The sequence below is a fragment of the Rhinatrema bivittatum genome, chromosome 1 (genome assembly GCF_901001135.1).
Source record: "Rhinatrema bivittatum chromosome 1, aRhiBiv1.1, whole genome shotgun sequence".
Classification (NCBI taxonomy): Eukaryota; Metazoa; Chordata; class Amphibia; order Gymnophiona; family Rhinatrematidae; genus Rhinatrema; species Rhinatrema bivittatum.
The window spans coordinates 281784810-281808981 of record NC_042615.1 but is presented as its reverse complement, the minus strand read 5'-3'; the positions used below and the strand labels follow the sequence as shown (position 1 = coordinate 281808981).

At 41.7% G+C, this 24172-nt stretch overlaps 1 protein-coding gene and 1 long non-coding RNA gene across 2 annotated transcripts in view; one reads left to right on the top strand and one right to left on the bottom strand.

Moving 5' to 3' along the window:
• The window catches only part of LOC115087972, a 121871-nt gene extending 119048 nt beyond the window's left edge, over positions 1 to 2823 (bottom strand). The window contains exon 1 of the long non-coding RNA XR_003855677.1: positions 2753 to 2823. This is a non-coding gene — a long non-coding RNA (uncharacterized LOC115087972). The remainder of the gene's footprint in view (positions 1 to 2752) is intronic.
• LOC115087964 (matrix metalloproteinase-21-like) overlaps positions 1 to 14683 on the top strand; it is a 75062-nt gene extending 60379 nt beyond the window's left edge. The window contains exons 6-8 of the mRNA XM_029595764.1: positions 4819 to 5067; positions 6759 to 6931; positions 9250 to 14683. Of these exons, the coding sequence (XP_029451624.1) occupies positions 4819 to 5067; positions 6759 to 6931; positions 9250 to 9594 (767 nt within the window). The 3' untranslated portion in view covers positions 9595 to 14683. The remainder of the gene's footprint in view (positions 1 to 4818; positions 5068 to 6758; positions 6932 to 9249) is intronic.
• Positions 14684 to 24172: the final 9489 nt, after the last annotated feature.

The window sequence follows — 24172 nt, the reverse complement described above, 5'->3', positions numbered from 1 at the left end:
GCAGTCTCCGGCTGGGAATATGCACTGGATTCCTGATTCAGTTCTTTGTTTAGTCTCCCTTATAGGAACTGCTATTTGTTAATTGAACTTTTTTTTTAACATTTAATATTATAGCTAACGCTGTTTTATTATCTCAAGTGGGGGTTAGTAAAAATTGCATGGCACTTGAAGAAAAAGTAAACATGCATCAAGCCTGTGGAGGAGAATAGGAATGTTTACTAATGGCTGGCACAGGAAGGATAATTTTCTATATGAAGGATAGTTAGAATTTTACTGAAATTTAACAATTTGTCTACTTAAAATATTAGAAATGCGTAGCACAATGTAATTTGATGACAGGTAATACATAACATATCACTTGGTGAAAATGAGACCTTTAAACGTTCCTGTAGTTCATTTGCTCTCAGACTTCCAGCTCATACTATACCTGCTCAGTTTAACTAGTTAAAGCTAACATTACTGATCTCTCAGCTGCTGCAGAGCGAAAATATACGGTGAAGTTCAGCATTTATTCTCATTGCTTACACCATAATCAGACATTGACAGACACCAGATGTTGCAGAGGAGAATTAAGTGATCTGCGGAACAATTCATTTTTCACTGACCTATAGATAGCCCCGGCAGCTCAATGGTAAGAGTTACTACTTTGCAATGCAAAGGTTGGCAGTTGCAAGCCTGGGAAGGTGCATATGTCAAGAAAGGTGAAAAGTCAGCATTACTAAACATTATTCTCCAAGGAGAGGGCATGGCCCACTGGTTAGCCTAATAGAGGACTCATCCTTCTTCTCTCACTATGCAATCTCAAAGGTGGGAAGCAAAGGGGCTAGAATGTAATGCAGGTGCATGTATGATTCAATACAATACATGTACTGTAGCTAGTTCTTTTTCACTCAATTCAAAATTAAACTCTGGAATTTGTTGCCAGAGGATGTGGTTAGTGCAGTTAGTATAGCTTTGTTTAAAAAAGGATTGGATAAGTTCTTGGAGGAGAAGTCCATTACCTGCTATTAATTAAGTTGACTTAGAAAATAGCCACTGCTATTTTCTAGCAACGGTAACAGGGAATAGACTTAGTTTTTGGGTAATTGCCAGGTTCTTATGGCCTGGATTGGCCACTGTTGGAAACAGGATGCTGGGCTTGATGGACCCTTGGTCTGACCCAGTATGGCATGTTGTTATGTTTCTTTGCAAGTTGGTGAAACTTGGCTGAAGTTTTCACAGTAATATCTAATAATTATTTCACTGAGGACAGGAATATGTCCCAATTACAGGGGTATGGAGCAGGGACTGTCTCTTATGTGTGCAATACTGTATACATCAAGTAGCACTTTAGAAATTATAAGTAATCATAGGATATTAGAGCTCTTAAATAGTTTTTTTATATTTAGCTCACACCTTTTCATTGGTAACTCAGGATGAATTAGATTCAGGTACAGTTAGGTATTTTCCCTGTCCCCAGAGGGCTTACAATCTAAGGGCCTGATTTAATAAGTTTTTATTCCATAGACACATAGGGCTGGACTTTAAATGCCCTGCGCGCCAGCGCGCCTATTTTGCATAGGCCGCCAACGCGCGCACAGCCCCGGGACACGCGTAAGTTCCGGAGCTTCGTAAAAGGGGCGTGTCCGGGGTCAGGGGCGGTTCGGGGCGGGACCGGGGGCGTGGCGCCGGTTCGGGGGCATGGTCGAGGCCTCCAGACCAACCCCCGGGTCGGGTGATGGCGCGCCAGCAGCCCACTGGCACGAGCAGATTTACGTCTGCTTTCAGCAGGCGTAAATCTGCCAACAAAAGGTAGGGGGGTTTAGATAGGGCCGGGGGGGTAGGGGAAGGGAGGGGAAGGTGCGGGGGTTGGAAAGAAAGTTCCCTCCAAGGCCGCTCTGATTTCGGAGCAGCTTCGGAGGGAATAGGCACCATGCGCCAGGCTCGGCGCGTGCAGGTTGCACAAATGTGCACCCCCTTGCGTGCGCTGACCCCGGATTTTATAAGATACGTGCGGCTACACGCGTATCTTATAAAATCCAGCGTACTTTTGTTCACGCCTGGTGCGCGAACAAAAGTACGCGCTTGCGCAAAATTATAAAATCTACCCCATAATGGGAGAAAAGTCTTAGTAAATCAGAACCTAAGTTTGTATCAGAAACAATGGAGGGGGAAGTGACTTGATCAGGCATACAAGGAGTGGCAAATGGATTTGAACTGTGGCTTCCCTGATTCACAATCAGCTTTCCTAACTACTAGACTACTTCTCCACTTATGGCTAAGTAGATGTTATAGTGGAACTTACATTGAAACTCCAGTGTGGAAAACTGACCAGATCTCTCTGGGGATGAGAAACCCTGTTCTCCCTTGTACACTGTCAAAATCCTCCAAAAATTGTGACCCCACCCCCACACAAACCTTTCTTATTGTGCTGAAACCAGATACAAAGTTCACATAGATGCTATTAAATATGGTAATGTACAGATCGGACTTATTTACAGGTCAGATAAAGAAAGATATTTACAATTCCACATCCACAGGCATTTCACAAGGGTCACACATTTCTTCACAAAGCAGAAGGTATGACAGTAACAGAACTCCACAGTTTCAGAAGCACAGATAGGATTCTAGCTGAACCCTGCATCCTCAGATATAAATACTAATCTGGCTTCCTATCCCCAAGAGCTTAGGATCATTCCAGGTCAGCATTTCCTCCCTGTTGCAGGTAATCCGCCTCCTACTCCAAGATCCACAGTCCAAGTGGTTTACTCACAGTTTTAATGTTGAACCCAGAGGTTACTCCTGAGCAGGAAGAGAGCCAGTTGGGTTGTGCTGCATTCTGTCTCCTAGGGGCATAGATGAGCCCAAATAAGGAGACAGATGAATCTCAGCAAGTCTCCATGCTGCAAATAGAATTCACTTGACTGCTGCTCGATTCTCTCAGAGCCTCTTGAGTTCTATCTGGGTCTAGCAGGATCTGACATCTCAGACCAATATAGATTTCTTAGTCCAACACCAGGGGCATCCTACATACAATGGCAGGGTTTCTACCAATGCAAATTTATAATAAGATCACTTTCAGACATAACCTAGCCATGATAAACAGTGGACTGCCCCAAGGATCTCTACTGGGACTGGTGCATTTTAATATATTTATTAAATTATCTGGAAAAGGGAACCAATGAAGTGATCAGATTTGCAGATTGTGAGAAATTGCAGGAGGACCTTGTGAGACTGTGAGACAGAACATCCAAATATCAGATGAAATGTAATGTGGACAAGTGCAAAGTGATGCACATAAGGAAAAGTCATCTAAATTATAGTTACTCAATGTAGTTTCCATATACTAGGAAAAGAATCTAGGCTTCAACAGTGAGCAATATGTTGAAATTATCGGCTCAGTGTGCTGCAGAGGTAAAAAATGAACATTAGAAATTATTAGGAAAGGAATGGAATGTCATAATTCCTCTGTATCGCTCCAAGGTGCAAGAGCACCTAAAATACTGTGTGCAGTTCTGGTTGCCACATCTCCAAAAAATATATAGCAAAAGTAGAAAGGTACAGAGAAGGGCAACCAAAGTGATAAAGAGAAAGGAATGGCTTCGCTATAAGAAACAGCTAAAGAATTTAGGGCTCTTCAGCTTGGAGAAGAGAAAGCTGATGAGTTATAATAGAGAACTATAAAATCATGAGTAGAGTAGAATAAGTAAATGCAAATCAGTTGTTTACTCTTTCAAAAAATAAAAAGACTAGGGAACACTCCATCAAGTTACTAAGCAGAACATTTAAAACAAATTCGAGAAAATATTTTTTCATTCAATGCACAATTAAGTTCTGGAATTCATTGCCAGAGGATGTGGTAAAGGCAGTTAGCATAGCTGGGTTTGAAAAGGTTTAGACAAGTTCCTTGAGGAGAAGTCCATAAACTATTATTAACCAGGTAGACTGAGGAAAAATCACTGTTTACCCCTGAGTGTTAGCAGCATAGCATCTATGTACTGTTTGGGATCCTACTAGGTCAAGAGGTAGCCAACTTCAGTCCGCGAGAGCCACAAAGAAGCTAGGTTTTCAGGATATTCACAATGAATATGCATGAGATAGATTTGCATACAATGGAGGCATATTCATTGTGGATATCCTGAAAATCTGGCCTGTTTATGGCTTTCGAGGTCTGGAGCTTGCCACCCCTATGCTAGGTATGTGTGTCCTGGATTGGCCTCTGTAGGAAGCAGAATACTGGGCTTGATGGACCTTTGGTCTGACCCAGTATGACAAATCTTATGTTCTTATATACACTGAAACAAAACCCTTCTGGAACTCCATGTCACACTGTGGACAGGACTATAATTAAAATAAATAGGAATAGTCATAGTGACACATTACCATTAAAGAAATCACAAAAAACCTCCAAAGTTTTCCATATCATACCAGCCTGGACCTGAATTCTTTTGGGATAAATTTACCATTCAGTCTTTTTTCCCCATACTTGGCAGCCCATATTTTCCTAAATCAGTATAATATCTAAGGCTCCATATATAATATTTGTCGAGTTATTTTAATAAACCCCTTTTTACATTGTATTTCCCTTCCCTTTGCTAACTGCAGTAATTGAAAGTGTTTTAAATGTACATTTGGCAGGCAGCTCATAACAGTCCTGTGATTCTTCTGGCAGTAGTCAAGCAACAGATTAGAAAATGTGAGCCCTCACTGGTGTACACTGGCAAAACATAAAGGTCTCAGGGATTTGTTTGTTGGTTTGGTTTTTTTTTTTTGCGTTAGCAGTGCTGCTTTTCTAATGTTTGTCTGTGCTATTCATTCCTGTCCTGGGTGGGGGAGCAGGAAAGTGCGAGGGACGCTTTAACACTGTGTTCGACTGGGTGAGGAAAGAGTCCGGAGGAACGGTGCCTCATTTCAACACCTACTTCTTCCGAAGCAGCTGGTACTGGAGGTACGAGAACCGGAACAACCGGACCCGCTATGGTGACCCCACCCAACTCTCCATTGGCTGGCACGGCATTCCAGAATCAGATATTGATGCTTTTGTCCACGTATGGACGTGGGGTAAAGATCACACCCTCTTCTTTAAAGGTTGGTGTTGGCCACCGGAAGGGTGCTGTGTAATTCTGATAGAGGTTCCGTATTTCTGCCTCAGAGATGTTTGCATGTGCAAAAATTTAAAAAAGAAAAAAAGTCTAGATATTATCTCTACTCCCTCTCTTAGGTCCTTCTCAGTGGAGGGCCCTCTGTCTCTAATAGAAATAAGGTTTGTTTCTCTATCTACAATCTCTGAGAGCTTTTTCTGTGCCCGAGTCTGTTACCACATAGTACTGCTTACTCCTGGAGTGCCTTCTCCCCTACACCAAGGAGTGCTTTCTCCAGACTTCTAAATATCAGGGCTAGTTCTCTCTACAGGTCTCTCTCAGAATTGGCGACAAAGAGAGAAAGAGAAATTTAAGAAACAAAGGGAGTGATAAGCTGTATGAGAACAACAAGAAAACAGTAAAGAGGATGTACCATCTGCACAGATTTGACTTATTGTGCTCCTCATCATAGAAAGTGCATAGGGGAAGTGTATATCCTGCTGGGCAGATTTGTTAAGTTTATTTTGTTTCTAACCCTCAGGATCAGCATGCTGGCAAGTTATATACCCTGTTATATGTAACTTCCGCTTCAAGTGAATTGTTCTTGTTTAAGTTATACCCTTTGTTACATGTAAACCGATCTGATATGAAATCTTTCATGAAGGTCGGTATAGAAAAATGTTAAATAAATAAATAAATAAATCTTGTCTCTAACTGTATCAGTGTATATCCCAAAATGCATCTATCTCAGTGCATCAGAGTGTGTTGTCTTTCTGCGGCCCGAGTGCTGCAGTGCTTCATTACTGTTTCACACACACCTAACCTTTGCTGCCACTCATTAGCTGAAATGTTGCCCCTCAATTTTTAGCTGCCGCTACTCCTCAGGAAGCTCTGACCTCCAGCTCTCTCTGTTTGCCACTCCTTGGGGATCCTCCACCAACTCCAGCTGATGATCTTCAGAGGCCCCCCCCCCCCCCCCCGGCTTCATAAATAGTTGTCACCTTTCGTCATGCCCTCTTCCCGCATCCAGTCATTGCTTACTGGGGCTCCTCCCAGTCCCAGGTTGCAGCTGATGCCTCTTCTCAGCTTCCTACAGTGACCTCCAGTAGCCAGTCACTGCCTCTTCTGAGCCCCAGCCTTGCTGCCCAGCCATCACTTCTTCTTAGCCCACACTTCACCTCTACCACCAGCCATTCTGTCTGTCTGTCTGTCTGTCTCTCCTCAGCCCCCTTTCAGGCCCCAGGCATTGCCTTTCCTCAGCTCTCTCTCCTCACCATCTGCTTCTGACACCCAGCCATCACCTCTCCACAGCCCGCACTCCACCTGCACCAGCAGCCACCTTTGATGAGTTTTTCAGCTTCCCTCCTGACCTGCTGCTGTCAGCTCATCTCAGCCTTCCTCTATCTTCGGCCACAGTACGACTTTGCCAGGTCAAAAATGAAAAAGAAGAAAAAAGAAACGTTTAAAAAAAAAAATAACCTGAAAGCATCATCCATGACCTGGAGCAAGCTTTTATTTAATAGTTCTAATCGTGTGCAGTACAATATGTATTATTAAACTTTATAAATAGAAAAAAAATCACTAATATAAATGTTAGAGCAGGTAAAAGGTTTGATTATTTTTGACAACTTTTTCTGAATCAGTTGAATGTGCATGCCTTTAAATGCTTCCATTGAGTCTATGTTTTCTCTTGGCTAGGCACTCAGTACTGGCGCTATGACAATGAAAAGGACATAGCATATACCATGGATGTGGAAGGGAACAAGTACCCTCGTCTGATAACTGAGGGATTTGCTGGAGTCTTCAGCACCATCGACACTGCCTTTTTTGACAAACGGGACGGCAACATTTATTTCTTCAGGGAACTCAACGTAAGCATCTTCCCATCAGATAACAGATTTATGTAAATACCTCCTACCAAACCTCCTTCGTTTGGAATGTGGGATTCTGTCCTCCCTGTAACACATTATTGATAAAAATGCTCATTCATCGACCAGGGAGTGCACTTTTAGAGACATCTTGGTAAACATTTTTTCAGTAAATCTCATTTTTTCTCTTTTTTATAAATGTTAAAAAAACAGGAGGACGATTTCTCATAGTAACACAGTAATATAAATGATGGCAGATAAAGACCAATATGGCCCATCCAGTCTGCCCAGCACTGATTTGTCTACTTTGTGTAGATGCATATACCAATTCCCCCATGGGACCTGACACTCACTCCCCCTTTTCCCCTGTCTCTTACCCAGTTGCCTTGCTGGCAGAAATTCACTCTGAAAGGTTGCATGCTATGGATTGTTGGCATTGTGCAAGGGTTGTGTATTGTGGTTTCTTGTTATAAAGCTGTACTCCATGGCATGGTTCACTGACTTAGTGCCAGTGCTGTACACTGTGGCAGGTTGACTTGATCATAGTACTGTATTCAGTGGCTTGTTAGGCTGTGTAGGTTGCGCCGCTACCCAAGTCCTGTAGCCTAGTCCATGGAGGTCTGTGCCTCATCTCCAGAGTCTGTATCTTCATTTCCTGAGGTCCAGTCCAGGTCCCCATCTTCAGTTTAACCTTAGGTTTTCGTCTTTGCTTCAAGTGCTAGACTTCAGTTCCTGAGTTCAAGTCCTCATCTCCAGTGTTCCAGGGTTCCTGTTCCTCATCCTAGCCAAGTCTCTGAGTTTTCTCGTGTGCCAGTGAGTTGTCCATGACCAGCCACTTTGGCTGTGTAGGGCATGTCACGACACAATCCCAAATCCAAGCTTCCAGGTCTATCGCTGCTGGGTCAAGTCCTCAGAGTCCAACCTTGTTTTTAAAGTTCCAAGTTCCAAGTCTGAGTTCCAAGTTCCTAGTCTTGTTCTAGCTCCGGTCTCATGGAGCTTGCCCAGTTAATGGATCTCCTTGTTCCTAGCTCCTAGTTCCTCACCTGGACAACTGTCTTCAGTTTGAGTGGATTCCTTTTCAAGCCTGGACTTCTATCTCAAGTCTAGTTCCAAGTCTTCAGTGCCTAAGTTCCAAGTCTTTGTCATGTCCATGTCTCCAGAGTCTTCTTCTATCCTCGACCTCTGTCTGTCCTGATGCACAAGCCATTCTCAAGCTGCAGGTCTGAAAGGGCTATCGAGTGGCCGGAGGGCTATGCCCAGAGACCAACATTGCATTGCTGGGTCTCACTCCTGTCATGCAGCTTCAGCGGAGGCTTGAGTGCTCAAATTCTTCAAGTGTTCCAAGTCTCCAAGTGCTTCTAAGCTTTAGCCCAGCCCATGCCCAGATGCGCTTGCCCACCGAAGGCGCAAAGCTTGGAGGCTTGTCCTGGGGTTGTGCCATGGCCCAAGGGCTCACGCTTTCCCATCGATCATGCCCCGAGCCTAGTCGCCACATAGTATACAGAATGTCTCACTTGGATGTTGGCAATGTTGCATACTGTGGTCTGTGAGGTTGGTGGCAGTGCTGTATACTTTATATCAGGAGATTCAGGTATGTTTCACTGTAGTACATTTTGTGGTAGTATTGCAATAGGTTTGTGATAGGTGAGACCACCAAACTTCAGCCCATCCAACAGGCTTTTTTATCTGTCCCTTCACTAGTTATGGCAATGCTAACCTGCACAAAACTGTATGCATTCAGTTGCTTTGTACACAACTTATGGAACAATATCCCTCAAGATTTATGCAAGGAAATCTATTACTCTCCCTTTCAAAAGAGAATCAAACTTGGCTTTTCAGCCAAACCTTCTCCTGAACTCTGCATTTCTACTCATCTTACTGTTAGGATTCCTTCCTTAAATATGAAAAAGTATTCTATTTTTATATATCATGTTGGTTTATCTTATTACTAGGTGTCCTCCCTATATTATGAAAACAGTGTATTCAGAGTATTGGTACCTATACAGTTTTGCAGTGTTCATGTTGTATCCCCTCCCCCAGTTCCAGAGGTATGTACTGCAATTCATATCTTTCTTTGTAATCCCCCTTGTGTCTTTCCTAGGAAAAGATGGAATATCAAAAGGAAATAAATATTTATTATATAAGTATATGTATATATCTATCTATATATATATATTATATATATATATATATTTCATGTGCAACTTCAACAAAATTTGAATGTAAATGTCCAGATATAGAGAACTTTGTGCTTCAACTTTTCAGCTTATCCTTTCCTCTTCTCATGTTGCCATTTTTCTTTCTGTTTGTTCTGGTTCTAGGTTACTGCCTACAGTGTAGAAACAAATAAAATAGTAGATGGATTCCCAAAATCAATTAAAGATGTCTTTCCAGCTGTGTTTCCAGATGATCACCCTGTGGGGAATCTTGATGCTGTCTACTTCTCTGTTGCACAAGAGGACATCTTCTTCATCAAGGATACATATGTTTGGAGAATGGTAAATGAAAAGGATCGCCAAGCCAATTCTACTCTACCTTACAATGGACTTCTATTCCGACAACAGCTCAACGATCTGTGGCATGATATATGTGACGTTCATCCATCCATGCTGTCAATGCCAAAGAGAAAAAACATGCCCACCCCCATAGTTAACTCCACCAACTAACATTTTCTCAAAGTCAGTTTTACATTTTCGGTGGAGGGCATAGATCTCAGTATAGACACTTCTAACTTTCTTTCTACATGACAAAAACAACCATCTTCTGAATAAAACCATGTGTCATGTAGGATCTTCATCATGTCTGAAATGCCTTAAAGGCATTCTCAAAGTTGAGCGAATCAGCTGGAAGAATATTTATGAGTTATGGGTCAACAGAAAGACTGAGACAAGAGCCCCTTTTGTAAGTTTGATGTGCGTTTCTAACAGCAACTATTCAGAGTTCATAAAACTAGCATGATGCTTTAAATCGACTGCTATTTTATAGCTCACAGTTCATTGCAAATATAGAGATGGAGGAAATTAGTCAAAGTGCTCACCCACCGGAAAGAGCTTGGGATGTTTTAACGTTATGTTTGCAAGTTTGGAATGAGTCCTTTGATGCTCAGATATGTTCTTTTATCAGAAATGGATTGACAATAGATAGTCCTGTAACAGAGTAGGTTTTGCAAGGGGGTCATGAGATAAAGCACTGTTAGGGTCATTCAACCAGGAAGCTCAAGGATCATAAACAGGACAGCTTGCACTTTGCTAATGTTTTCTACAACAAAAGGGTATGACTGAAATTTGGGACTTGCAGTATGTATAATATGAAGACTACGAAAATATGTTAGAATGTTTTTGCTAGTTAGCATAACTACAGATTCATGTAGCTGTGCTTTCTTTATATCACATGCTTGTCGACAAGTTGAACTTGGCCTTGAACAATGAATAAGCTACAAAATGCTTGGACATTTATTATCATCTAAAATAGGGATGAACCACTTGGACAGAAAGAGATGGAAACTTGCTGATATGAAATATTTTCATGCACATAATAATATATTGTTTGTGGTGTTTTACCGTGCAGTGATACTAGTAGTGTGCCTAATACTGACTTTAGGTACCAGTACCTTGAGAACTCATCTGCTCCACCTATTTGGGGGATACAATTATAGAAAAATGTTAGCAGGCAAAGAAAACCCAGTACACTGCAATATATATATATATTTTAATAATAATGGAATTCAAAATGCTGCCTTGTAATTGTTCAGCAGATTTGAAAGTATCATCTTAATGGATGGAGATAACCTTGTTAAAATCTCGTGGTCTCTCAAAATGTATACTTTCACGGATAATTGTTATGTCATGCACTGACATGAAGTCTGTTCAGACTGGTTGCCCTCTTCATGGAACCCATCCATGCTCTAACCTGTGCCACTAAAGTGGTATCCTGAAACTGACAGTAATGGATTACATGCAAAAAGATGGTTATACTAATGGGATATAATAAAAAATGCCCGTATTGATGAAAACTGCAGATAATTTGATCTGCAGACTTTGCTCCAGTTCTCAGATGGAGAATGTGAACATACTTTTCCTTTCAGAAGTCCCCTGGGAAAAAACTACCTGCAGAAATTTGCACCTGCTTTCTTTCTGAAAGCACTTTTTCCTTTGCAAATAACACAGATTCAAAAATGTAATCTAAGTGCTCTATTTTTGGGCACCAACTTAAATGCATCCCAGGACCTACCATGAATGCAGATTTAGGAAAACACAGTGTTGATCCCTGGGCATACTTTTGCCCTGGCAAAGATTGGGCAATTTTCAAATAGTCATTTGACCTGGGAAAATGGCTTTTGAAAATTGCCCTTTAAATGTAGATAAAACCTCCTAAAACCTTTTGCAGTTTTTGCTACGTCATTATCATGGTTGTTTGCCTTCTTAGCTGCTGATGCAATCAGTTTTTTCATGACCTTTTCTCACTGCCTTTTCCTAACACTGGGGCTCAAGTGCTACGTCAAAAGTTTACCAGCATTTTCTGTGCTATAATATATTAGAACTAGCTAAAACCCAGAAGCCTCTATTCACTATCTTTCTCCCCTGTCTGAACCCAGCACTCCCTTGCATCTAACTCAGCTTTACCTCAGCACTTCTTTCTCTTCTCCTCAACTCATCCCCAGCAGACTGATTCCCCTCCCCAGATCCATGCCAGCAGTCCCTACCCTCTCACTGGCCCAATCCCAGTACTCTATGATCCTCCTCCTCAGCCCCGCCCCCTTCCCCCCCTTTTTCTCTCAAAGGCCCAGGCCCAGCACATTCTGAGTCCCGACTCCCCGCCTCTCTAGCCCGACTTCAAACTCTCTTTCCCCTTCACCAGTCTAGCCCCAGCACACAATGACCTCCATTCCCCAACCCAACCCAGCACACTCTCACACCCCCCTCCCCAGCCTGAGCTTAGCATACTCTGACTCCCCTCTCCCCTTACCCACTCTGACAGGCCCTCTCTGGATAATCCCCCCTCACTGACCCAGCCCCAGCTCACTCTTCTTCTCTCACTGGCCCAGGCCCACCACATTCTGCCTCCCCCCCCCCCCCCCCCAAAAAAAAAAGACCCCAGCACAGTTTGATAGCAGCCAACTATTCACAATGATTCGGGATGCTAAGATTACCACAAATTACCCATCCCTAGACACAATGAAAGGGTGATCAAGCATCCAGAAAACTCCTATCTATCTAATGCCCCTTCAATTATCAAAAATGAAGACAAACCCCCCAAAAAAACTTAGACAACAAAATTCATCCTGTTAAAAGTACAACAGGGCAGGAGCGACTGGGAATCGCTTCTGCCCCCAGAAGACTCAGACTCACATTGGAGCAAGGGCTGGGATGGAGATCAGCGAAGCCTGTTTAAGTGGGTTTGGTCAGTGGGGAGAAGTGTTTTTCTTTTTAAAAAAAAAATGGTTGTTAGTGTCTGGTGGGGTGTGCATGCCCATTTATTCATGCATGTGCACCCCAAGAGCTCACAGCTTCTGAAGCTTGTGCTGATAGTCAGGTTTGTCTATCGGGGACTGGCGACAGACAGCATCCGGCCAAGTGAATTCTATACATAGATTCTGATACTTCAAGGTGGCTCAGTTCTATATAGGCCCTTCTGACCTTGCAGTCATGCCTTGTAATGTTTCTGAAAAGAAAGGGGCAGAAATGACTTACCCATATAATAATGCTTAGCAGTAACAAGAAGATAATGACACATTCTCTCGATTTATCAAGCAGTGAGTATTTCTCACCTTCGCAGACCATTTCTTTTCTCAGCCAGAAGCTCCTGCCATGTATTTCTATAATTTTAGCCTCACAATGATTTGATTTTTATGTTCCATATTTACGGAACAAGCATTTTGCTCAAAGCTGCACTAAAACATTTAACATCACTCTCCCTGTTCCTAGCTTTCATGTATACTTCAAATCCCGCTTAACCTCCTTGTGACTTTGGGCAAGTCACTTCACTTTCCATTACCTCAGGCACAAAGTTAGTACCAGATGCATTAAGCCTTTTCTCCCATTTTGTGTCTATGGAAAAAACTCTTAGTGAATCAGGTATTTAGATTGTGAGCCCTCTAGGGACAGAGAAATACATACAGTACCTGAATGTAATCCGCTTTGAGGTGCCTGAAAGAGCAGAATATAAATCATAGAAATAAATACACATTTATACTTCCTTCCTTCAACCCTAAGCACTGTGACATCAGCAGCAGAATACTCTGGGAGTTCAGGGACCAGGGAAATAGAAATGACTGCCCTGCTGCCAGCATTTGATTGCTCTTTCAGTGTTACAGTTTAATTTCATTTCATTTATTCATATTTGATATCCCATCTTTCACTGAAGACATCAAAGCGGGCTACAATACAAATAATATCAGCAAGTGAAGTATTTATTAGAAAATCATCAAGATGCCTAAGACAAAAAAACAGAGCACAAGGTTTTTTTTATTGTTACACTTTGTACGTAGTGGTTCTTCCCATTTAAAATTAAATATAATTATAATTAAAATGAGTATGTTAAATCTTGTGAGGACATATGGGGGTCTCTGGTCCCTAACTGTGATGCAGAGCCAACTGGTTGCTTTACCAAACTCTGGCAACAGGGACAGATATCCTGAGCTAACATATGTAACTGATTATGTATTTTATTTGATAATCTTTGCTATAAAAATGACAAGAAGCAAATTTCTGCTTGGATTTGTAACTATGTGTAATACATATTTATGCAACGAGAATGCCTGTCCATCAACAAGGAAACAGGTTTCCAGAGATTATTAGCGGAAAACGCCATTCTCCTAATTGTGGTGGTGGGAACAGTGCTTCTATAGTCCACTGTATACGATGTCAATTATTTAATGTGTTGTTTCCTTCCATTATGTTTTCTCATACATGTATAAAAGTGTTTCTAGAGAGAGCATCTGTGAAATGACTGTGCCATCTTTCAAACGTAAGCCAAAAAATTAAGTGGAGTGTGGCTGTTACCTTCCTCCCAGATTTGATAAAGTTAACTCTCCTGTTATAGGTAAGCTCCCTCAAGGAGCACAGATTACTTACTACAGTGCTCTGGCCAGGGTGGGCACGAGAATGCCTGCCCAGGGACTATGGGAAGACCAGAATGCAACAGAGAGGAAAGAAGGCTTAAAAAAAGAAATCCTGGCTCCAGGGTTTACGAAAAGTGGTAGAACAACAAAAGAAGAAGGGGATTGTGGGGACAGTGAGTCTGACTGAGATGGTGGCAGAGAGAGGAGATCATTGCTCAGTATTTCAGATGTGAATTTTAATCACGAGGAGTGGCACACAGGATTTCCATCTTGCTGCTGTTGCTGCACTCCACTCTCAGCGTCCTACTTTATCACCAAGTGTTTTCCTGTTAGTGAGAGACTCTTCATGTGTATTCAGTTGGAAAAAAAAACAAAGTCCTACTTTATTAAATGGCCTTCAAATAATAAATGTGAGTATAGGAATTCTTCTTTTTCAAGCCAGAGTATCGTAGGTTGGTATCATGACGCAAATCATTCCTTAAGGATGTAGGCAGCAACACACTCGATCATACAGGTGGCACCTTTCTTCCCCCTCCTCCCCCCTCTATTTATCTACAGATCGATAGGAAATATGCAAATGGCTCATCCAGAAATCAGATGCGGCCATCATCAGTCCCAAATTTTCCATTTTTTTGATAAAATTGTATGTTGACATTTTTCACGGTAAACTGACATTCCTGTTGATTAAGCTAGGATCTATACAATAGTATGAGACTATTTATTTGTGTTTTGTAATCATATTTATGGCCTGGAACATTATGGCTTTTTTTTGGTTCTGTTGTTTTTTTATTTGCATGCCCTTCATCTTTGACATGGTATGCTTTGCAATGAATTGTGTGTTCGGTACTTAAATATATATATATATATATATATATATATATATATATATATATATATATATATATAAATTATAGACCTCAGCTGGAGCATTTTATCTTACAGATGGAAAGAAATTTAACAGGAATGACACTGAAGTTGCCAGTTCACCTACATCAACCCAAATAATAATGGCCCTGTCCTAGTTTCACTCCATTGCATGCACTGAGTTATAATGCTCAGTTATCTAAGAAAAGTAGGGCTGCAACCCAATGCAGGGAATGGGGAAACGTAGGACTGGGTGAACCTGTTCAGGTTGACCTAAGTGAGATGACAAGCGTAGATGGTGCAGGGATCAGAGTTGTGAAATGAGCCAGTTTTGGAGAAAACACAATGATCATTTACTCTTTCTTGGAACTTACAAACACCAGTGCATTGTGTTAGTTGTAGTCCTGCTTCTGCTATTTGATAGCAGCACTGCGAGTATCATGAGGGGGAGTGACAGAAAGCCAGGACTAGCCTGAAGTGTTCTCCCGGAAGCATGGCAGCCCTGTTATAGTGCGTATTATGTCACTAGAGCATCTTCTTCTATATGAAGTTTGAGAGGAGGAACAGGAGGATAATTCTGAAGCATTGTGCTTCATTTCATTAAGCCAGGCAGGGACAGCTCTGCTTCTCAATAGCCACACATAGATCTGGTTTTCAGCATATTCCCAATGAATATGCATCAGATATCTTTGTATACAATGGAGACAGTCCCTGCAAATCTATCTCACTTTTTTTTTTTTTACTTAGCCCTAAGAGCTAAGGGCAATTAAAAATAAACAGTCATCGTAATACAGTATGTTTTCTACTACAGCAATCTCATTGTTGCTTTTCAATCACTACAATTGCAATAAGTAGTGACTAGTGCTTGAGGCTGTGTGTTAGACTAATAGTGTGCTGCACATTTACAAATCATATTGTTTCTTCTTCTTGAGTGACAATATAAAAATAGGCAATTATAAACCCCCACAGGCAGCTCATAGGTCACTGAGCACTCAGTACCCACAGGTCTCAAGTTAATTTTTGAAGGTAAGCTCCCTATAGAGTTTCCCTTTGAAAATTGGGAGCTGGCAGAGGCCACACCCGCTTTCCAGCAGGGGCAACGTAGGTGCAGAGATTGCAAAATGGAATCCCCCAGAAACCTTTCCTTCAGCTCCCCTTGGGCCTTCCTCTTTTAGGTGCTGATGGCGGAACAGTGTTCAGCACGAGGAGTTTACCTAGGTAAATGCCTTGAATGCTGTCTTTATGTTGAATGTCTTTTACATCCAGGCCAAATGTAAGATAGGTAATAGATACTGAGCAGTGAGCACTTTTGCGTTTTCTTTACATTCACCCTTACGGGGACTAAATCACTAAAGGCTTTTCGTTTATTCTGCATCTGTGGAAAAAGACCTTGATGAATTTGGCCCTGAGGGGGCAGTACTAGACAGGTAGTATACTGTGGGTACTATGACAACAATCTTTCCACTTTTTTCTTTCCACGATTTTCAGTTTGCTTGCCTTACTCTCAACACAAAAAATAATCATATAAAGTTTTATGAACTTCCAGTCAAACAAAGCTACCATTTCTCTCTTCACCTTTTTCCAACCCATCTGTAGGCATATGCACACAACCAAGAGAGTAAGTCGGAACCGTATCCTCTGTAAACCAGCCTGATGTTATTCTTACAAAATTTACTGAGTCCTCCTCCATCCATATCAGGGTAAATCTGAGGCAACAGATTTTTACTAAATTTTGTTTCTGATTCTGTGCCAAGCTGCCTTTGATTTATTCATCAGGTCACTGAATGAATCCAGATCAGAATCAGTGCCAGCAATCACTAGATGGGAGTCAAGATATCATAAGAAGATAAGGCTTACCATTCTGGGTCAGATCAAGGGTCCATCAAGTCCAGTATCCTGTTTCCAACAGTGGCCAAGCAAGGTCACAAGTACCTGGCAGAATCCCAAGGGGCAGATAGATTCCAAGCTGCTTATCCCAAGAATAAGCAGTGGATTTCTGCAACTCTACCTTAATAATGGTTAATGGACTTTTTCTCCAGGAACTTGTCCACACCTTTTTTAAACACAGCTATACTAAATCTAATAGCTTTCACCACATCCTCAAGCAATGAATTTCAGAGCTTAATTATGCATTGAGTAAAATAATATTTTCTATTATTAGTTTTAAATATATTACCTACTAACTTCATTGTATATTCCCAACCAATTAAAGTTTACTCATTACATTCCACTCATTATTTTATAGACTTCTATCATATCTCCCCTCAGCCATATCTTTTCCAAGCTGAAGAGTCCTAACCTCTTTAGCCTTTCTTAATAGGAGAATCATTCCATCCCCTTTATCATCTTGGTTGCCCTTCTCTGTACCTTTTCTAATTCTGCTATATCGTTTTTGAGATGTGGTGACCAGAACTGCACACAATACTCAAGATGAGGTCGCACCATAGAGCAATACTGAGACATTATGATATTCTCAGTTTTATACTCCATTCCATTCCTTTCCTAATAATCCCTAGCATTCTATTTGCTTTTAACACTGACACTTAGATCTTTTTCATGAGTGGTGACTCCTAATGTGGATCCTTGCATTTTGTAGCTATAATTTGGGTAACTGTTCCCTAAGTGCATCACTTTGCTCTTGTCCACATTAAATTTCATTTGCCATTTGCATGCCCAGTCTCCCAGTTTTGCAAGGTCCTCTTGCAATTTCTCATAATCCTCTTGTGCTTTAATAACTTTGAATAATTTTGTGTCACCTGCAGTGGTGTTTTCCTATCTTAGCCCCAAGTCTCTTTATGTAATATCAAGTAACTTGGATACAGGAACTTATCAACAACTAGCAATAATAAAAATAATAATAATAATAATAATAATAATAATAATCTAATATGAGAAGTGAGGGAAAGAAGAATATTGGCCAGCAAATCATGCCAACATTTGTGTGCAATGAATTTTATTTTGATGGAAATAAAGCTGTTCTTATTTATCAATGAAGGCTTGATTGTTTCTGTTTTATCAGAGGAACCAGGAAAAAAGTGAAGAGCAGAGTACAGGCTTTACTTTTTGTACCTTAAATGTCTCTGTGTTCATTTTAGCTGCATTTTTTGTACATAATGGACAAATGGCAAAGTGCCAGGCATTGGTCTGTTTCTTTTGCTGGAATAAATTTAATTTTTAGCATCTTGTTTTTGCCTAGCGTGTTCTCTAAGCTTTCACATCCTTGCCTTGTTGTGTCTGGTGTGTGTTACTGAAGTTATGAGAAGCCACAAGGCACCTAAATGATGTGGTTCTTGCATGTTTTTGGATGCAAATGAAAACAAGGTTGCTTAAGTTTCAATGACAGAACAACAGATTTTATTCCTATTTTTCATTAAAACATTTGAAGCAAAGTATGCATGATATGAAATAACAAAAGACTGAGATGTAGTAATTCACTGACCACCTTTTTATCTAAAGAAGCTTGCCTGTTGCATCTAGAGAGGGCAGCAGTCAGTACTCAAGCTATTGCAGTTCTTTTGATCCATCTGCTCTCTGAGGAGACAGTGTCCAACCAAGGGGTGGCCAAACAATTTTTTTTAAACAGGGCCCCATTACTTGTGCTCATCTATTCCAGGAGCCTGGGGAAGGGGGGGGGGGGGGGGGCCTTGGAACTCATTAAGGGGAAGGTCCCTTTGGAGCTCCTTGAGCGGGGGTAAGGGGGAGGTACAGTGGCCAGCATGTCCCATGACCCAGTGAGAGGACCAAAGCTGCCACACCAGTGCCAAGTATTACTCCATGGCACAGTGAAAGTGCCAAAGCAGCATCAACAGTGGCCAGTACGTCCCATGACCCAGTGAGAGGACCAAAGCTGCCACACCAGTGCCAAGTATTACTCCATGGCACAGTGAAAGTGCCAAAGCAGCATCAACAGTGGCCAGTACGTCCCATAGCCCAGTGAGAGGACCAAAGCTGCCACACCAGTGCCAAGTATTACTCCATGGCACAGTGAAGTGCCAAAGCAGCATCAACAGTGGCCAGTATGCCCCGTGGGACGGTAAAAGGACCAAAGTAGCACCAACAATAGCAATAAATTTAACAATAAAAGAAAAAGGTTTTAGCACAAACTAAATAGAAAATAAGAATCACTATGTTTAAACAGACCCCGACAGGGAGGAAGACGTGTAATATATTTATTTTAAAAAAGAAAACTCTTACAATAAATTTCAAATAACCAAAGAGAAGAAGTACTACCATACAGCCATGTTTCTTCTTACCCATGCCTCAATGGAGCCACAGAGGGAAGGATGAAAGTGTAATTTCAGCTGCCTAAAAGTCTTGATTATCTGGAGGAAGTGAGCTACGGGAGTTCCCTGAAGTGCCTGCTAGCTAGGTCGGAGATTTGTCCTTTGCCCAGACTAGATTTGTGGCAGGCAGAGCCCAAGCCACCTCTCACATGACCCAGAGTTCAGAATCTCTCCTTTTCCAAATGAGCTAAGGAAATGAGGTCCTGAGCGTTTGGTCTGGCTGAGAGAGGTCACGGCCGCCACTCCAAATACAGAGCAAGACCTCTTGACACAAGCCCCACCATCTCCATCTGATTAGCGTCATCCACTCAGTACAGCACCTTCCAGCTGCTTTCCCATTCTTTGTAGAGATGTGCATTTGTTTTTGCCGAATTGGAAAATTTCAACAAAATTGTCCAATTCGGCATGTTTCAGGGAGCCCAAAAAAGATCGAGATTTTCCCGTTTTTTTTGCAAAAATTCGTTTTTCCAATTAGTGCGCACTAACGGGAGTCAGTGCGTGCTAACTCCCCGTTAGTGCGCTCTAATTCCCGTTAGTGCACACTAACAAAAACTAACAAAAAGTAACAAAATCTAACAGTTTTTGTTAGTGCGACTCACGGGGAGTTAACGCGCACTAATGGGGGAGTTAGTGCACACTAACTAAAAATCGATTTTTCGCGAAAAAAAAGACCCGAACCGAAAAAAAAATGACATTTTCCATGGCGGCCGAAAAACGAAGAATGACACGAACACAAAATATGATGCACATCTCTAATTCTTTGACCCCTGAAATACTGCCAGTTGATAACTAGGAAACCACAGCACCAAGAATAAGAATGAATAAAGGTACTCACTCTGTACTTGCTGTCTTCATTGGATATAAAGAGAGCTGTGCATGTGCACAGCAGCCCAATGTTGCATGTTTGGAGATGAGGAAGAGTGGTGAATACCACCTGCAGGGTGGCACAGGATGACAGGGCAGATTAGAGTTAGGTTGGGCAGTCTTGTGAGGCTGGAGCAAAGTATGATATAAAGGCAGGGCTGAAGATCAGGAACTGAGTGCAGGCTAGACTGAAGTACAGGAATGGAATGCAGGCTGGAGTGAAGCTCCTGTTAGTGCGCACTAATCCAAAAAATGAATTTTCGTGAAAAAATGAATGCACATCTCTAGTAATTACAGGGAGGCATCATTCATACATAGCGCCTCTCTTTGAGGGATCTGGAATGGCCATCCCCTTGCAGAGGTTTCATAGCAGCTCTCTGCAGAGAGCTTTTGAGGCATTATATCTTGTTTATGGAAGGTTTAGAAAGTATTAGAGATTTTTACTAAGCTGAAATTTTGAGCCTGCTCTCTAGACCCCAGTAAACCCTGTGGAAGTCTGTGCCTTTCTTGGATTCAGGGCATGGGGGACCTTGTGTTCAGGACACCCAAGGATAGGGAAGACCTGCCCATCAGAGGTGGTGACCCGCAGCAAGGAAAAACTCCAGTGTTTGCATCAGTTTTGGGGGCAATCCATGTTTTGAAGATCTAGGTTTGACTGCCACTCTTCCTTCCCATCTAAGGAAATATGAAGCTTCTGTAATGCCTCTTGAATTAGAGGTCCATAATACAGGGGTCACAGCAGAAGTCCTTGGGGCCAATGTCTCCGATATTTCTCTTTTTTTTCTTGATTGCACATTCAATACAATACAGGGGTTGAACCCCACCAAGGGGAGGAAGACAAGACTCTGGGGCCCTAAGCTCCTGGGTGTATGTAAATAGGTCTAAGAATTAATAAAAGAAATACTTACCCAATGCTGTAGGGTCCTAAGAGAAGCCAGAGAACTGGAGAGGGCCCAGTGCTGGTGACTGCTGCTCTGGCCAGTGGAGGGGAGAAATGCAGCCATCATGCCACTGTCTGGGGTACTGGCAGTTGCAGAGTCAGTACAGATTTTGTTGTTGGTTTTTTTTTTAGTTTTTGGCTGAACTGCCGCTGTTGAGGTGGAAAAGAGACCCACGCTAAGCAGGCGGCCGTTGGATTGCCTGTTTGCTAGGGGCCTTGACTGCTGCTGCCATTGCTGCTGCTGCAGGAGAGAAGCTTGGCTCGGATTGCCTACCGGGGTGACCGTAAAGTATGGTGGGGCATCAGATCGCCTGCTGGGCCACGACTGCCACTTTTGTGGAATGCCCTTGATGCCACCCATTAATCACTACTGCCACGAGAGAGAAGAGAGGGAAGCCGCGATGGCGCTGGCCGCCGCAGAAAGGATCAGCTGCTCTTGCTAAAAAAAAAAAAATAGTAAAGCCACGATTGCACCGGCTTGAGGAGGAGCTTGAGTTGGGAAGGTGCCCGTGTCAGAGTGAGAGACGTCGGGTTGCAGCAGTCTCAGGGACAGACTGCTGCCGCTGCTGAAAGCAAGCCTAGAGAGGAGATGGGGCATTGGAGTGCCACTATTTGCTGAGGCCCTGGCTGCCACTACCATGACTGCTGATCGCTGCTGTTGGAGGAGTGCCATCGCGTCACCCTCCAGGGCTGTCAGTGTCCACGACATCCTGGCTCAGCTGCCACTGCCGAATAAAAAAAAAAAGAAAAAATGGGAGCCAATGATGGTAGAGTGGATGCCATAACACAGGTCCTTTTCTATTTTATTAGATCACTGACGTCCCAGAGGCCTGGCTGACTTACTGTCACTGCCGCTATGGAGAAAAAGTCTGACCGCAGAGAGTAGCAGGGAGAATCAGCTAACTGGCAGCGGTTAGCTGTGTTTCCAAGGACTGTCACTGCTGGTGGCTAACTCTCTCCAGCAAATAAACTGCCAAGGTAAATTAAAAAAAAAAGAAAGGTAAACATGACAGAGAAATGGAGAAGGCCCTGACTGGGCCAGGACAGTTAAGCCAGCCCTGCTGATGTCATCAATGATGTCAGCAGGACACTGGCAACACCCGGGGGGGGGGGGGGGGGGGCATGAAAAATGACAAAAATAAGCAAAAATAGGGAAAATATAATAAAACAAAGATAGTATCTAGGTAACTGTAGCCTGGTCACTTGAAGAACAGCACCTTTTTCACTCCAGGAATATTTAGAAATAATGGGATAGCTCAAACAGGGACCCACTATTGAAAGAGATATTAAAAAGGAGAGAAACTAGAACATTTTCGAAACAACCTGAAGCAACAGTTCTATTAATTCTGATACAGCTTTTGAAAGTTTTATGGGAGGTTCCAATTTTAAAATAAAATTATTCATAAATAAAGGAAAAAATAGAAATGCATAGAAAATGTTTTTTATTATAGAAATTATTTTTTTATATCAATAGCTTATTTAAAATAAAACTACTTATGCTGTTGGTACATTCCATTCCACCCCTAAAGACACTAGTTTAGCACAGGAGTCAGTAAAAGAACAGGAATCACCATAGTAATGGTCAAGGCTCTGAAGCCGTATCCAGGGATGGCATCATGTTGGCTTTCCTAAGTACCAGTGAAAGGGTCAGTGTAACAACACTAATAAATTCAAAGTACTAAATCGAATATAAAAATGAAACAGAGTTCAAAATAAAAAAGATAGGGAAAAGGATTCTGGTAAATTGCATAACAACAGGATGTAGAAGGAAAATTCATTAAATAAAGATAATAGGAAATAATAATACCTATTGAAAAAAATAGTGCCTATTATATCACTGAGCACTGATCTAAAGACTCTAATGGCAGTTACAGATTCTGGTCAGACCTCAAGCAGACTCTAAGGGAGGAGGGAGCGCTATGCCAGTGCTCTTCAATTTTGTAATAGAATTCTGCTTGAATGAATAGGAAATTATTAGAAATGGGCAAAAGTCATAGAAGACTGAATGATATATAAATGGGTAAGAAAATTAAAGCAAGATACATTTTTTTATTTATTGGTGCCTTCCATTTAGGTAAGGCTTAGAAAAAGTTTAGATAACATTAAAAATAGATGTTCCAAGGAAATTGATTGACAGCTTTTATATAGAGAGTATTATTGATTGAACAATAGTGGTGTTATACATGATTACACTATTCAATAGAGAGAGTGCTATGATATTTAATAAAAGAAGTAATATTACTCAAGTGCTCTAAAAGACAGATAAAGCTTTGAATAGAGCTATAATGAGTCAACATATGAATAGTACCTAACAGAAAAGGGCTATTAAAGAGAAAGTTAACTTGTGTCGAATGGAGATGGAGCATCAGAAAAAAGAGTAACTACTTTATAGCCTCAGCGATTTACTTGCACCTCTCTTCAATAGAATAAAAATAAAACACTCTCTTGAGTAAGAATTGAATTTGTTTTAAAGAAACTGTTTGTTACTGCTACCCAGTAAATAATTTAAAAAAAAAAAAAAAATTTTTATTCTTGCCTAGCTAGGGTAAAAATAATTATCTTTTGTTTTTAATAGCTAGAGTCCAGTTTCAGTTAGTTACATCACTAACACCAAGGGAACATATACATAAAGTTGGAAGATCTGGACAGGTTTAGGGAGATACTCTCTCTTACTGATTTATTTAAGGTAGGAAGTAGTAACCGGGCAGACTGACACCCTGGATTCTATCCTGCCCCCATCTAGTCAAGCCAGACACGCAACATTACACAGACACAATGAAAGCCTCAGTCATCATAACTGAGATGCAAAATGGCCGCAACCATTTATTAGATGACCCTAACAGGGGAGTCTAATTTAGGCACCGAGTCCTAATATTAACCACAGGGGAGGTGCCGATGTCTCCGTTCCTTCCGCTCTAGCAGAACCAGAAGGGGTGGGGGGGTCACGCTCCCTGTGACCCCCCCCCCCTCATCCGGCAGCAGAGCAGTAGTGAGCAGTAGTGAGCAGTAGTGAGCTGGAATGCCCGGCTGGGCTGTAGTCTTGCAAACGGGATTCTTGACCAAGCAGGAATGGACATTGAGACAGTTCAAAGCTAAGTAAAATTCAGTCATTTATCTGACGGTTCATTATATAAGTAAGAAGTGTCTTTTTACACACAAAAATATTATATGGACACAAGTTAAAATAAGTTCAAAACAAAAGATAAAAAGAATAGAGGTAATCTGTTGCCCAC